The sequence below is a fragment of the Eschscholzia californica genome, unplaced genomic scaffold, assembly GCF_041429995.1.
Source record: "Eschscholzia californica isolate CP2 unplaced genomic scaffold, dmEscCali1.0.p SCAF_1, whole genome shotgun sequence".
Taxonomy (NCBI): Eukaryota; Viridiplantae; Streptophyta; class Magnoliopsida; order Ranunculales; family Papaveraceae; genus Eschscholzia; species Eschscholzia californica.
The window spans coordinates 39,442,510-39,456,444 of record NW_028238198.1 but is presented as its reverse complement, the minus strand read 5'-3'; the positions used below and the strand labels follow the sequence as shown (position 1 = coordinate 39,456,444).

The following is a 13,935-nucleotide window of genomic DNA, read 5'->3' as shown; positions in this document are numbered from 1 at the left end:
CGCGTCCGGACTTCTCTGTGGTCGCGTCCTGAAGACGCGGCCTCAAGTGCGAGACGCGAATCTCCCGGGATCCCTGTCCGAGACGCTCTCGGACGCGTCTTCCTGTCCGAGAAAAACTCGGACGCGTCCTTATCCGAGACGCTCTCGGATTCCCAGTCCGGGAAGGACTGGGACGCGTCCTGAGCGTCCGCGACTGGCCCGACGCGTCCTGGTCAGTCCGGCTCCTGGACAGCACCTTGTCTCCTTCCAATTTTCGATTTCTTCCATCTTTTTGCTGCTGTTTTGATGAATCTTCATCCAAAAACCAACAATTTTGAAAACTCTTTTCAAAAAACCATCCACGTTAAAATTTTCTTTTGAAAACTCTTTTCAAAAAACTCAAAATTTTAAAGTTCTCCCATTGAAACTCTTTCAATTTTCTATCCGATTAAGTCTAAATCCAATTTAAACTAATCAATTTCATGTCTAAATCCATATTTAAACATAAAATCATCTAATCAATCATGCTCGAATCTATTTCGACTAGTCAGAGATAGTTTCATGCAACCGGCTCGTGATGCCACTGTAGGGTTTTGTGTATCCTATACACTAACTAGTGTTCTAAGCGGAATCTCAAACATCATATGTTTAACACTAGATTGCCCAGGATCATTATGCATAAACTAATCAATGAACTAGAAGAGGGATAAATACCTTAACGCGTTTTTCCCTCGAACCATTCCAATCGCATGCAAAGATCGAGAGCTCCAATTGTAGCTCCTCTACTTGAGACACCGAGTGAATAGACTTGATCTCCCTTCCTTTCAGACTGCTAGGACTTACTAGAAGGTTGAGAAGAACTCTTCTTCTTGACTAGATTGATAGAACGGGAGTTTTTTCTCTATATTCCTCTCTCTCCAATAGCTGTATATTCAGAGAGAGAGAGAGTTGTATATTTTTCCATTAGAGAAAAATCCACACCTTTTCTGTTCTCAACTTACCCAATATATAGACAACCCCTAATTAGAATCTCATTCAGATTAGGTTTTCTATTTTCGGGTCACAGAAAAGATAATTACCAAAATACCCTTTTGGGGTATTTTGATAATCCCTTAAGTGTGGCCGGCCAGGGCAGCCCACCATGGGCCTTATATGGCCGGCCCACTTACTCTGGTCGGCCATCTCATGGCCGGCCTAATGAGCCTTCCTTCTATCTTGTCCCGAATCTCCATTCGGACCCTTTCGGCCTTTCCAGTTGAATCCCATCCAACTTTAGCCAGTTCTCGTCTAGTCAATTCTCTCCGATCAAGCTACCACTCTTATGTGTAACCCGTTGTAGGATCCGGTCTATGTTAGCCGCGAATCAACTCCTTAATCCGACGATCGTAGTTGGCTTCTAGCAAAGCATTACGACCCCTAATTGGACCGGACTGGATGATCTTTACGTGTGGTCATCGTTATCCTAACTGACAAAGTGATCGCATTGCCACCTTGGTCGAAGGACACTCCTTCGGAAGGACATCTCCTTCAGACCGAACGGATAAATCCTTCAGTATCACTTGCAACCCTGAAGGTTGGTATGCACCATCCTATAACACGTTATCAGCACGATTCGCTCTAATATGATGTGGTCTTGGGAGGGTGTGTTATGGCAACAATCTCACATTGGTGGTGAGATGGAGTGTGGTGCTCCTCTTAAGAGGTTAAGCACCCTTCCCTAGTGATGCCTTTTAAAACCGTGAGACCCAGGTGTGGCAAAGCGGATAGTATCACTAGCAGCCCTGAAGGCTGGTCCGCACCGTCCTATAACACGTTATCAGCACGATTCGTTCTAATATGATGTGGTCTTGGGAGGGTGTGTTGTGGCAACAATCTCACATTGGTGGTGAGATGGAGTGTGGTGCTTCTCTTAAGAGGTTACGCACGCTTCCCTAGTGAGCCCTTTTAAAATCGTTAGGCCTAGGTGTGCCAAAGCGGACAGTGTCACTAGCAGCCCTGAAGGTTGATATGCACATCCTATAACAAACGTGAATTTAACACTAATTATTTATATAATATTTTTGTCAAAACAAGTCTTAAGTCAACATTTGTCAAGTTGGTTGAGAGTGTCACCATAAAATATAGTGCTCACTGGTTTGACCAACACATGCAGTTTTAGATGATTCATTTATAGCACAATAAGTAAATTATTTTACGTTTTTTGAGCTCACCCCCTCGTCACTATTGGTAATTGAGTTTACGCCCCCCCCCCCCCCCCCCCTGTCCCCACCCTCAATGATGGACAATTGAGTTTACCCCCTTAGAGTTACTATTATTAACAAAAACACAAAAGTTGTGTTTGGCATACGTGAAATAATTGTGACTGCCAAAAATAATTATTCTTAATATAGATTCCACCTTACTTTATTGTTTGATTTGGTCGGAAATATAATTAGTAAGATTGATTTTGTTTATATATTATTTAATTTATGATTTATTATTAGATGCCAAACATTCCTTAGAAATTTTGACAAAAATTCTAAATTTAAAGGGGTAAACTCAATTACCAATTACTGAATGGGGTAAACTAAATTACCAATTAGTTTTGAGGGGGTAAGCTAAAAAAACCCCATTATTTTAGTGTGTATTTTTCTCGTAATCCATGATTAGTTATTGAGCTAAAATATTTGAATTTTTGATATTTATTATAGTAAAAAAGTGTCCCCATAACGAAAATTTTCTGGCTCGGTCACAGATTCGTACTCCCTAATATCCAAAATGCTTCATCCTTTATGCTTCTCAAAATTATGACTCAAGAGTCTAACACTCTAAGTGTCGTTTATCCGTAGGATACCTCTGCCATTGTGACTCTCTATAATTTGTGTTCTTTTTACAAATATTTATTACATATACTTTTTACTTAAACAATAAGTTGATCATCTATATAACAAAACAGAAGGGAAACGCTGACTGGGACAAACATCTTTTCTTAATACAAGATATTGTCTAGAAGCCCTTCTCAAAATTTAAATTATAGTCCTTCTTAGAAATAAAATAGCCTATTCCAAAAAAAAACTGTGTCTTTTTAAAAATAAAATAACTAATTTAAGAAAAAAAGAAACAAAAAATATTGTAAGAGTTATAAAAAGAAATAAGAAATCATAAACATGAAAATAAACAATAACTACAATACCAAAAAATTAGGGTATCCACCAATATAGCAATAACAAATATGAAAAGTCGACAAATTTGGTTGATAGAAATGTCGTGCTCTAGGGCACGGGATATACCTAGAATAGTTTAATTTTACAACACCATAACCATATCTTCCTTAAAAAACCACATTCCGTGTATGACTTGCAGGGAGCCTCTGTGCTTTAGGTATTTATTTATCTTAAGTCGTGAAAAAATAGCTTGTGGATTTTCTTGGTTTTCTCTGGAATTTACTTTCTAAACTTGTCAAAGGACATCTTAGGGTTTCTTGAAAGGGAGGCGATGGGCGGCTTTCATAATTTCAACTAAAGAAGCTAACCAAAAACTAACGAAAAATGATAGAACTCAATTACCAATTATTGAAGGGAATAAATTCAACGACCAATTAGTATTAGGAATAAATTAACAAAAATTTGTCCATAACAATTGATTTTCCCAAGATTTTTAAATTCAACAACATGAATTTTGGCATTAATACTTATGAAAAGGTGAACAAAAAAATAAGTCACTTTTTTACACAAACTCTAAATCTCTAATGGTATGACAAGTTTGAAAAACTTATGTGTCTAGACATGTAAGTCACATAGTTTTGCATAGGTTTGCAAAGATAGTTCAAGTCAAAGGAATATTATCATGTCTTTATAATCAAGGGCAACACAAAATTTGATTTTTGACCGGGTTTTCTCATTAAGTTTTTTTTTACTTAGGAAACGTAATGTTTGTTGTAAATAACGAGGACCACACGAATTAATACGTTTTATAATTATTGTTTATATTAATAGACTGACTCTTAGTTTTGACAGGATGTGTAGAAGAAGACTTGATTCCCTTCCCTTCTTGTTGTATTTGATAACGAAAACTGAATTTCTCTTTTCTTTTGTCTCAACCTGCAAAACAAGCTAGAAATTGCGAGTTATTGGAAAGAATTTTGTAGTTATTTAGCTATTATTTTGCTTCTTTTTATGTTTATAGTTTCCGTCTCTCTATTTTGTCTTAGCCGGCAAAACAAGCTAGAAATTGATTAGAACTTGTAATTTTCTTCTCTTTCTATTTTGTCTTAGCCCGCAAAACAAGCTAGAAATTGTTGAGTCCTTGTAAAGACTTTTGCCATTGCTATTATTGTAACTACTTTGGACTTATCTGGTTACCTTGGTGACGAAAATCACGTCATAAACTTTTAATGAATGAATTGAAGATGATGAAAGAAAACTTCAGAGCACGAAATGAGTCTCTTGGACAATACTTCTCAGTTACTAGTTATACAGGAGACTTATAGAATATAATTAAAGAATACAGTGAAATCTAAATATTCATAGATTGACGACGTAATTTATCGACTATATCCATGAACAGTCCTTTCCTGTGATGCAGACCTGAGATGAGAAATGGGATAGTTTTTTTTCGAAATTAACTGATGTGATAAGCACGATAACCGTCAAAGTTAAATTACAACTAGAAGAGGCCTAAAGCCCAACAACATAATGGAGAGGCCTAAAGTGGTTTAAGGTGTTGACATAAACTCCAGAAATCTTTGGAGGTCTCGAGTTCGATCCTCAGAAGAGGTGGAATATTTGGGTTATTAGTGTATAAATAATGTAGTTGGCCTTTACGGCCATAGTTTAGTTGGACTTTAGGCATGTTCTTGTTAAACATTTGGCGGTTATCGTGCTTATTACATCTTTGATGTATCAATGTCATTGATGTCAATCCAAAAAAAATAAAAATAAAGAGGCATGAAGTCTAATAAACTTATTATTTATACCTTTAATAACCCAGGTTCAATAACCATGAATCGAACCTGGAACGTTCAGATTTTTGGAGTTTATGTCAACACTTTTAACACTGTTGACACAAAATGGCATAGTTAATAGTTGGAAACGAGAGAGAAAAACATGGATTGGTTGAATTAAAATGGCAACCGGAGATACCTTATCTATAGGAAATCAAAGTATGTGAAGACATCCATTAAAAGGGATGCATTTCTTTTGATGGGTCACACACTCATACCCATTCGTCCCCTTCATTCACATCCAAATTAACGAACAATAGTGATAGAGCAAATCATATATCATATTCCGGGTGGATTTGGGAGAAAAATTTATATTAAAGGTCGAAATTTCCTCGTGATTTAGAATACAAATCATGAAGAAGTTGATAAATCAACACCAACCGTTGATTTGAGATTTTCCCTCGAATCTGCTTAAGATTTCCGTGTTAGATCATTTTCCATGAAAGAAACTTCGTCATTTGAAAAAATATGACCCCTTCAAATCACTAAAACCTTGAATCTGAATAAGTGTGTCGTTTAAATTTCGACTATAACCCCACAATTCTCATTTTGAAAATTCTCATTTTGAAAATTCTCATTTTGAATGTTCTCAAACAGATTTGTCACAAACAGTGATTGATATGTTGAATACATATTTGTGGCTCTGCAATTTTCTTGTACCAAACGGGATAATAATTTTAGGGACATAAGAAACAAAAGGCAATAGCCCATTTGCATCTTTCTTCTAAGTTGAAGACAAACTTCATATTCCCCACCCGTGCCCATTTGCATCTTTCTTTTAAGTTGAAGACAAACTTCATATTCCCCATTATCCCCACCGTGTTTTCAACAAAAAAAAAAAATCCCCACCGTGCGAACTACAAACTCGAACTAAAAATTTGCAAAAATCACTACAGAGGAGTTATAATTGTGTAGGATAATAATAGTTCCGCTATTACAAAAGGGGAATGTCAATCAATATTACTTCTTCAGGGGAGCACAATACTTAAAATTTGTGGCTAATAAACACCTACATGTGAGCAACTCTTAAACGCTATTTGTTTTTCCCAAGTTTTGAATCTAAAACCTAAACTACCGCGAAACTTAAATGTATAATTTAAGTATTTGTATTCTTTTATTCGGATTTTAAAATAACTTTACTTAGTCAAGTTCAAACATGTTTTATTAACTGAAATTATTGCATTAGATACAAACACTTGTTTCAGTATCTTAAGATAAAACAAACGCAAGCTAAATGAGTTACAAAAAAAACATTTTTCATTACCAATTACTTTTTCTCTCCTGTCTTTAAGGCAGGCACAGCCACTGCTCCAAGTTGAACCCTTGCATTTCTCTGCAATGCGGAGGCCCAAGGTTCGCTCTACTGGAAATGTAGATCCGGGAATATTAAACTTGGATTATTATATAATATGTGATAAATTTGTCGGGCTTTAGGCCTCTTTCATTTCTTGGTTTAACACTTAGGCGGTTATCGTGCTTATTACATCTTCGTTATGTATCAATGTCATGTAACGACTAACGTAGAACGTATTCGATTTCTCAAAAAAGAAAAATGAAAGAGAGGTAAATTTTTTTTTTGTTGATTTAACATGTACAGTGTGAAACATCATAAGGAAATAAATGAGGACAATGAGAGGAAGAAGTAAATTTGTAAACTTGATCCAGCAAATTCATTTCACAAATAAATCCAATGCCTAACCGCTTTCCCTGTTAGTCTTTGTAGCTTGTGCTATCATCTTCACAAAACAGACTCTCATATAAATGAAGCATTTTGACTAAAGAAGCTGCCACTCATCCTCAAGTTGATGCTCCTCTGACTCCTTCATGACCTCTAGGTCAAGGTTGTCTTCTTCCTCGCTTTGTTGTCTCTCCACCACCTCTTTCTGCAGATTACGAGTCTGAGTGACGGTGAACAGTGGTGCACCATTTGACTGCTGTGCAAGTTCTGAAGCTCGATTACAGAAATCATCAAAATCATCTGAACAACCATCAATGTTTTTATTTTAGCAGAATTTCAGAAAACTTCGGGCTTTTATTTTATCCACTTAATCTGAGTGATCATAAAGAGTATTATGTAACACGACGACTATACGAGTATTGATAGCATACAAGGCGTCAGAAAGTTTTGGGCGCGGGGCCAAAAATAGAAACAGCCGTAAACGTGTGCTCTTAAGTATAAGGGACTCGACTCATCTGGGGATTGACAGAACTGTTACGGTAACAAAAAACTAATACTGAGTTTCAAATCAACTAAAGAAAATGGGGCGACTAGCAAACCTTTGTCGCGGCAGTAGAACCCAATTGCTAAGGATGGATCAATCATTTCGAACGGAAGACTACGAACAACACTGCATCACAACAACTCCAAATGACAATGTTAAGAGTTATAACTTCGTTAATTAATACATGAAGGCTGAAGTTTTTTCGCGTACCTGCAGTGGTATGATGTAGTATCAGCCTCAAGATTATCTCTTTTGATATCAGTCACCTTATTAAGAGAAGTCCGGTTTTCAGAAGTAGTTCAAGCATAGTAGTACAAGAACAAAAAAAAGGAAAAGAAAAAATAAGACAGGTTGAAATGAATAGATGAAAGTGCTGCCACCATTTCCCAAATAAAGATATTAGAATATCAACATCATAACACATGCCATTTCATATACATGTGTAAATGCACAATGAACATCGCAAATAAGACATAGTAAATAAGGTAACTGACAGGTCGAACCAAAAAATACATGATTAAGAGGCTCAGAGTACCTGAGCCATATAGGTGGCATGACTAATTACTAATGGGTTTATGATGATTGTAATACTAGAAGAGGAAAAAAGATCAACCCTGGAACTCGAACCAAAAACTACGAAGTGATCAGAGCTTAGCCTATCATCTACCAAGGCAATTGGCCTCCCTGTCAATGACTTCATTTGGTCAATTTTTGATAGTGTTAAATAATATTCATTGTACTTTTGAACATGAACTCACAAACTCGTCGCTAAAGTTTCCAAGGCCACCAACTGAGCTGGATGACCAATTATGAAACGTGTAATAGTTTATTATTAACTAGATTTTATTAGTTTTGTTCCTTAAAAGTTTAAAGGAAGAAAGAAAGTAGTAATAGCACTTCATGGAACTTAAACCCTTGATCTACACATTAAAGTTTGAAGATCCACCAATTGCGCTGCCAAAAACATTGTGCAGACATGGATAATAATCAGGTAGACTGATTTTGTCCAAAAAACTACATATTATATTAAATACTTTATCAAGGGAGGGGGGAAGGAGAATTAGTCCTTACGTAGCTACACCACTAGTCGGCAGCATCTACCACATGTAAGATCTTGTACTAAATCCATACACCTCATGAGGGGCAACCCGGAAACTTTAAAGGCGCTAAATTATTTTGTTGTCATGAAAATGAATATCAATTTTAGGAAGCCATACAATATTTTCTTCTTTTTTTATAGAAGGCCAGTAAAAGTTGCTTTCCTACACACTACACAGCGAGGTTGTGTATGAATCACTACCCTATTCTGAATTGTAAGAACCAGTGGGTTTATTTCTGAAAGGTTGTATATATATTGCTAGAAACTTGAATGAATTGTATAAATATAAACTGAACTAACGGGAGGGAGACGCAAGTGACTTAAGGTCGTACTATTTGATAGTCCATTTCCACATGCAACTTAAGAAAGTGTACAGAAGTAAATACGAGTTGAAGGAATGTAATTAGTAGCCAATCCCATCCCTTTGAATTCTTAACACCACAAAAATATCAGACTTAACATATTTACCATGTTTTCTACATATAAAAAGCCAAGGGAAACATGTGTTGGAAGATCAGATGATGTTGCTAACAAAGTAAGAATGCAATACCAGTAACACTTAGAAAAGAATAGTTTAAGGTTACACCATACCGGTTGGACTTCATGTGGATCCAGATAAATTGCTTTATCATCTTGCACACCAACAATGTAAGTTGATGCTCCAGGTTTACCTCCCAAGATGCCAAGACTTTGAGGAAACGTAAATGTGTTCCACAATGATGGTATATACCTGATCAAGAAGCTCAACTAAATGAAATTATAAGCACATAAATTACCTTAGATGTGAAACTCTGAAGTCGTATAATCTACCAAGACATTAATTTTAACCTATCAGTGGACCCAATGACAAACAACACATCTGACAATCCCTGAAAAGATATTAGTAGAGAAGCATTCCACCGGAGAAGTTTCTGATTTGTGTGCAATAGAATTTGTCAGCCTGACTTGCCAACAAGAACTTTTCAACATATGCCCAAATTTGCTTTCTGTGAAAATTTGAAGTACAGAAACTTCCAACAAGACAATTTTCTAATTAATGTGTAATAAATTTGCCAGCTTCACTTGTCAACAAGAACTTTTCAACGTATGTGTAATCTTGATTTCTCTATCAATGCAACCTTAATCATGCTCACAAGAGTCAAAAGTTTGTGTGCGGATTTCATGAATGGATGCATGTACGGTGTCCTGATTCGTGTACCGCAGAGTAGTACGAGGGATGAGGGATCAGATAATAATGAGTGCAAAATGTGAAAATGGAAACATGGCCAGTTGGCCAAACACACTCACCCCACACACAAACACACACACACACACACACATTATATTAAATATTGTATATATATATATATATATATATATATATATATATATATATATATATATATTCTTGTCTTAATTATTTGTTCCTTCTTTTCCTTATAATTTTGCTTTGGATTACATTATAGAGAAAAAGAGTCTATACCTAGTGTGTTGTTTTAGGGGCCTTAATGAGCAAGTATGCACAACAAGTAATTACATAATCTCAGATTATAGTTTATACCTACTGAAGTGACTGAGTATACAACAAGAGTATCCAGAACAAGAAAGAAATTTATAAACATCATCCATGCTAGTATGCTACAAAGAAAATTATGAAATATAGATAAACCCACATAAAACAAGATTGACTAGCTAATGACAAACGGTTGTCCACATCTCTCTACAACACCTTGCTAAACTCTATTTCACTTACTCGTGATGCAAGAAAAACATACTGTGAAGTTCGTGAAACAATTTTTAAATTCTGTTTGCTGACATGTTTTTATTTATTTATTTGTTTCATTTCTTTGTCCTCTCATGTAAATGTTGAGCTCTAAGTCATGTTAGACTCAGTAGTTAGGATCGGCCTACCCAAGCTTGAACGTCTTAGTCAAGGATTTAGTGAGTTACTCAAGTAACTCGGCCGAGTCAACCCCAAGTTCTGACCAAACTGACTCGCCGAGGGAGAGAAGTAAGAGAAGAAGATAGAGAATAGAGAGAAGAAAATAAAGAGCATTAGCAAAATCCCCTCCTCCTCAATTTACAGCTGTTGTAGCTATATAAAGCAGCTATATATATATATATATATATATATATTTATAGAGAGAGAGAGAGAGAGAGAGAGAGAAATTGCCCGAATAACTTCTCGACTCAGGGTGACTCGGGGAACTTATTAATAACCCCATCCCAAACAACTTCAGGTCTTGTGGTTTCACTAATTACACAAATGCTAGCACAATTCAGTTTCTACTCGCATAGCGTACAACTGGAATTCAAGTATGGTGAGTGATACGTTATTGCTTTAGGACCTCTGAGTAAATATGTTACACTAAATTTCTCAATCTCCATTTAGTATTATGTCACACCAAGCTCTCTCTCTCTCTCTCTTTTGAAAGTAAAGCTTAAAAAGATCTTACTAGTACTTTCATCAGTCTGGTTTTTAGGATTCCCACATTTACATAGGTAGTCTTGTTCAACCATAACAAACTAAATGATGTGGCAACTTAGACGAAGAAATCGTATATAGTAGCTTTTTTTCTTCCTTTTTTTTTGTTTTATTTGAATCAGGTCAATAGGTATCACAACTATCTAATAGAAACAACAACAGTCTTCATGCTATAATAGTAAATTGAGGTATCTACTTTGACATGAGAAGCCACCTTGGAATCTATGGATGGAAAATAAATGACCTAGCCTTCAAATCTGTAGATGACTATTAACCTACTTTGATCTCACTTGACTAGTTTACTCCCTTCTATGAGCATCGCCAAAGATATAATAGTTTAGCACAGAAGTAACCAAAATTGTTTTTGAATATGTGATTTGTTCCATTCTCCTTCCCTTTCTATCCTTATAATAGAGGTTGTGCTTCTTAAACAAACAAACACTTTGTTGGACAGGCAATCTATACACGAGGAAATAACACATGTAGTACAAGTATACAAAAGGAATAATGACCTCATGCAATAATTGCTCCGAAGTTTACGAACCTGGTATTAACTTTATCAAGTCCAAGAACCAAAGGAACCAATAGAAGAATAGGTGTCCAATCAACTTGGCCATTTGCAAACTCTGAGCAAAGTCTAGAAGCATCTTCAATACATAAAACTGGCGCTCCACCTCGTTCCCCATCTTCATCTCCAGAAACAATATAAATAACCATTGGCATTGAAGTGCAGTCCTCTTCAGGATCAGCATGCTCTTTATTGAAGCGGGCAAGAGTTTCCCATGAGCGACACATTGCATATGGTCCTACCCATGAACCAGCAGCAAGACCATATGCCTTTCCCGCTTGGATAAGGTTGTGTATGGAAAACACGGATGCTTCAGAATCACCGAACAGACTTAGAATCTGAATATACTCTTGATCAAATGGCTGCAAATAAACAAGTGAAGTCGGATATCCCGCGAAAATAGCCCCAAATATGAACATTAACCATGATTCCAAGACTTAAAGAAAGATAAAAATATGGAATATAACTAGCAGTGTACTTTTTATCTTACCTTCTCCAATGGTTTTCTCCACGACCTTTGTAACCGATGAAAAAGCAAAGCCTGAAGCGTAAAATAATTGTTCACTAGTGACATGAGAATATAATGACAACTGACAGTCAAGAGCAAAAACATGACTGACTTTTTAGAACATCAACAATTTGGATGTAAAAGAAGCGAAGTACCTGAGCAACAAGCATCTGACTGCTTCTAAGCATGCAACCCCATCCGACATCACTTGTCAACTTTGAATCACCGATAACATCAAAACCTATCAACAAAGGGTTCCGACATCATTTCATCGTTGCTGATGTAAAATTAGCAGAGATTATTTAAATGAAGAGAGCCTGATCCTTTATTGAAAACTAACCTTTCCGATATGTCATCCAAATTCTTGATGAGAAATCGTTCATGAATTCAACTAAACCATTGCAATCAGTAGGACCATTCGGCAAGTCTTCGGGTGAAATTTTATAGCATGCACCTAGAAGCCATATTTCACTAGTCGAGCTAGAAACACCAGTGTTACTGGGCCCGAGTAGACGCTCTTGAAGTCTCCTCATTGAACCACCACCAACCATCCGCCTCACAGCTGTTGCCCACCCATAGTGTTTGCTGTTAGATGATTTCTTTTCACCAGGTAATGCCTCACTGTATGTTTCAAAGATGGAGAAGGAAGAAGGAAAGAAGCTTGACCACAAAGAACCCTTGGGCGACTTGGTATCACCAGCTTGTGGATCCAAATTTTGTGGTTCTGGGCCTAAAGAATCACTTGGATCACTATGTGGGGAGGTACTTGGACTTGTTATGGTAACTTCTGAAGCCTCAATCTCCTCAGGCAAGCTCTTCATCACCTAGTCATACATTAGAACTAACATACCATAACAGATAACTCGTATCAAACGATGAAGTACTAATGACATAGGCAAAATGGGGATTTGGGGAAAAGCTACCGAGTTGAATTATGTTGTAGCTCTAAATAGAGATTTCTACTGAAAACCGTGACTTGAAGAAATCTAAAAGAACACAAGTAATGGAACAAACAAACCCAAGAATAGCAAATCAGCTGGAATTAGTATTTCAGGTCAAAATCCCCATCCATAAGTACACTTAAAAGGGTACATAGAACAAATAATTAAGAGTGTACAGAGCAATAGAATTGAAATTTTTCAATCTTAAAACTTGGTGTTTGATTTGGGAAACAAGGGTTTGATTGATTGATCAGTATAGGAATATTAAGTGGTATAAGAAGAAAGTAAACGACAAGAAAAAAAAACATATAGACGTATGGAAACAAATATATAGTTTGGGTTTTTCTCACCTGAAAAGATCCGGACTTGTTTTTTTGATTTTGGGGGTCACCGGATGTCCCTCCTTATTCTGGATATATTGACGATGATCTTAATTATTCTTCTGGGAATTAGAAGGGGGAATTAGGGTTTTCTGAGGTTTTTTTTTCTGTTTGGTTCTTGCTTCTTGTGATCACGGAAGATTGTATTGGGTTAAGTTATCTCTCTCTTTCTCTCTACTTTTCAGCTCCTAGTACTAGAGAGAGAGAGAGAAGAGAAGGAATTTAATTAAAGGGAAGGAAGGAGTATGTGAGTTTGTTGTCTCTCTCTCTCTTTAGTCTCTGACTATCTCCTGAGAATTGAGATGAGGATGAACAGCAAAGAGGTTGGGACCAACCCCACCGTTGACGTGCCCAACTGGGTTTTCTTTTTCCTCTTCACTTCCTCACTCTTCTCTTTTCTTTATTTTTCTTCCGAAATTTTAAACACAATTTTTTTTTGTATTCCCACACATTTGCCCTTCACACTCTCGTCAATATGCTATATAACCTAATTTTAATTTCTTCCAAAATTCCCCATCACTATGGATCTGTCTCTCTTGATTTCTCAATTTTCTCCGACCTTCGACAGAAGAAAAAATTATCTCTTCACACTGTCTCTCCCTCCCCTCCTCTCTATCCAGCGAGGGGGATTTGACCCCTTCGTCGAACATAGAGGAAAGAGGGGACATTTTCTTCTTCTTCTTCTTTTTTAAAGGTTGTTGACCGTCAACCTCCTGTCAGCTGTAGTGACCAAAAATCGTATTAGGTCCACTTCGCCTAAACGTCACCTAGGTCCAGCCTACTTGGAATAAAT

The 13,935-nt window shown here is 36.6% G+C and overlaps 1 protein-coding gene across 3 annotated transcripts; it reads right to left on the bottom strand.

Moving 5' to 3' along the window:
• Positions 1-6,518: 6,518 nt before the first annotated feature.
• On the bottom strand, positions 6,519-13,660 carry LOC147566743 (cysteine protease ATG4-like). 3 transcript variants are annotated; one of them, XM_086653290.1, is made up of 9 exons: positions 13,113-13,660; positions 12,162-12,662; positions 11,977-12,062; positions 11,804-11,854; positions 11,290-11,675; positions 8,873-9,011; positions 7,393-7,448; positions 7,238-7,308; positions 6,519-6,938 (listed from the first exon to the last, which is right to left on the bottom strand). In XM_086653290.1, exons 2-9 carry the CDS (start codon positions 12,640-12,642, stop codon positions 6,736-6,738), a joined length of 1,473 nt encoding a protein of 490 aa, XP_086509416.1. In that variant the 5' UTR covers positions 12,643-12,662; positions 13,113-13,660; the 3' UTR covers positions 6,519-6,735. The 3 variants fall into 3 exon arrangements, with proteins under 3 accessions (XP_086509416.1, XP_086509418.1, XP_086509417.1); XM_086653292.1 differs by having other exon boundaries at positions 12,162-12,645; positions 13,113-13,607; XM_086653291.1 differs by having other exon boundaries at positions 12,162-12,807; positions 13,113-13,534.
• Positions 13,661-13,935: the final 275 nt, after the last annotated feature.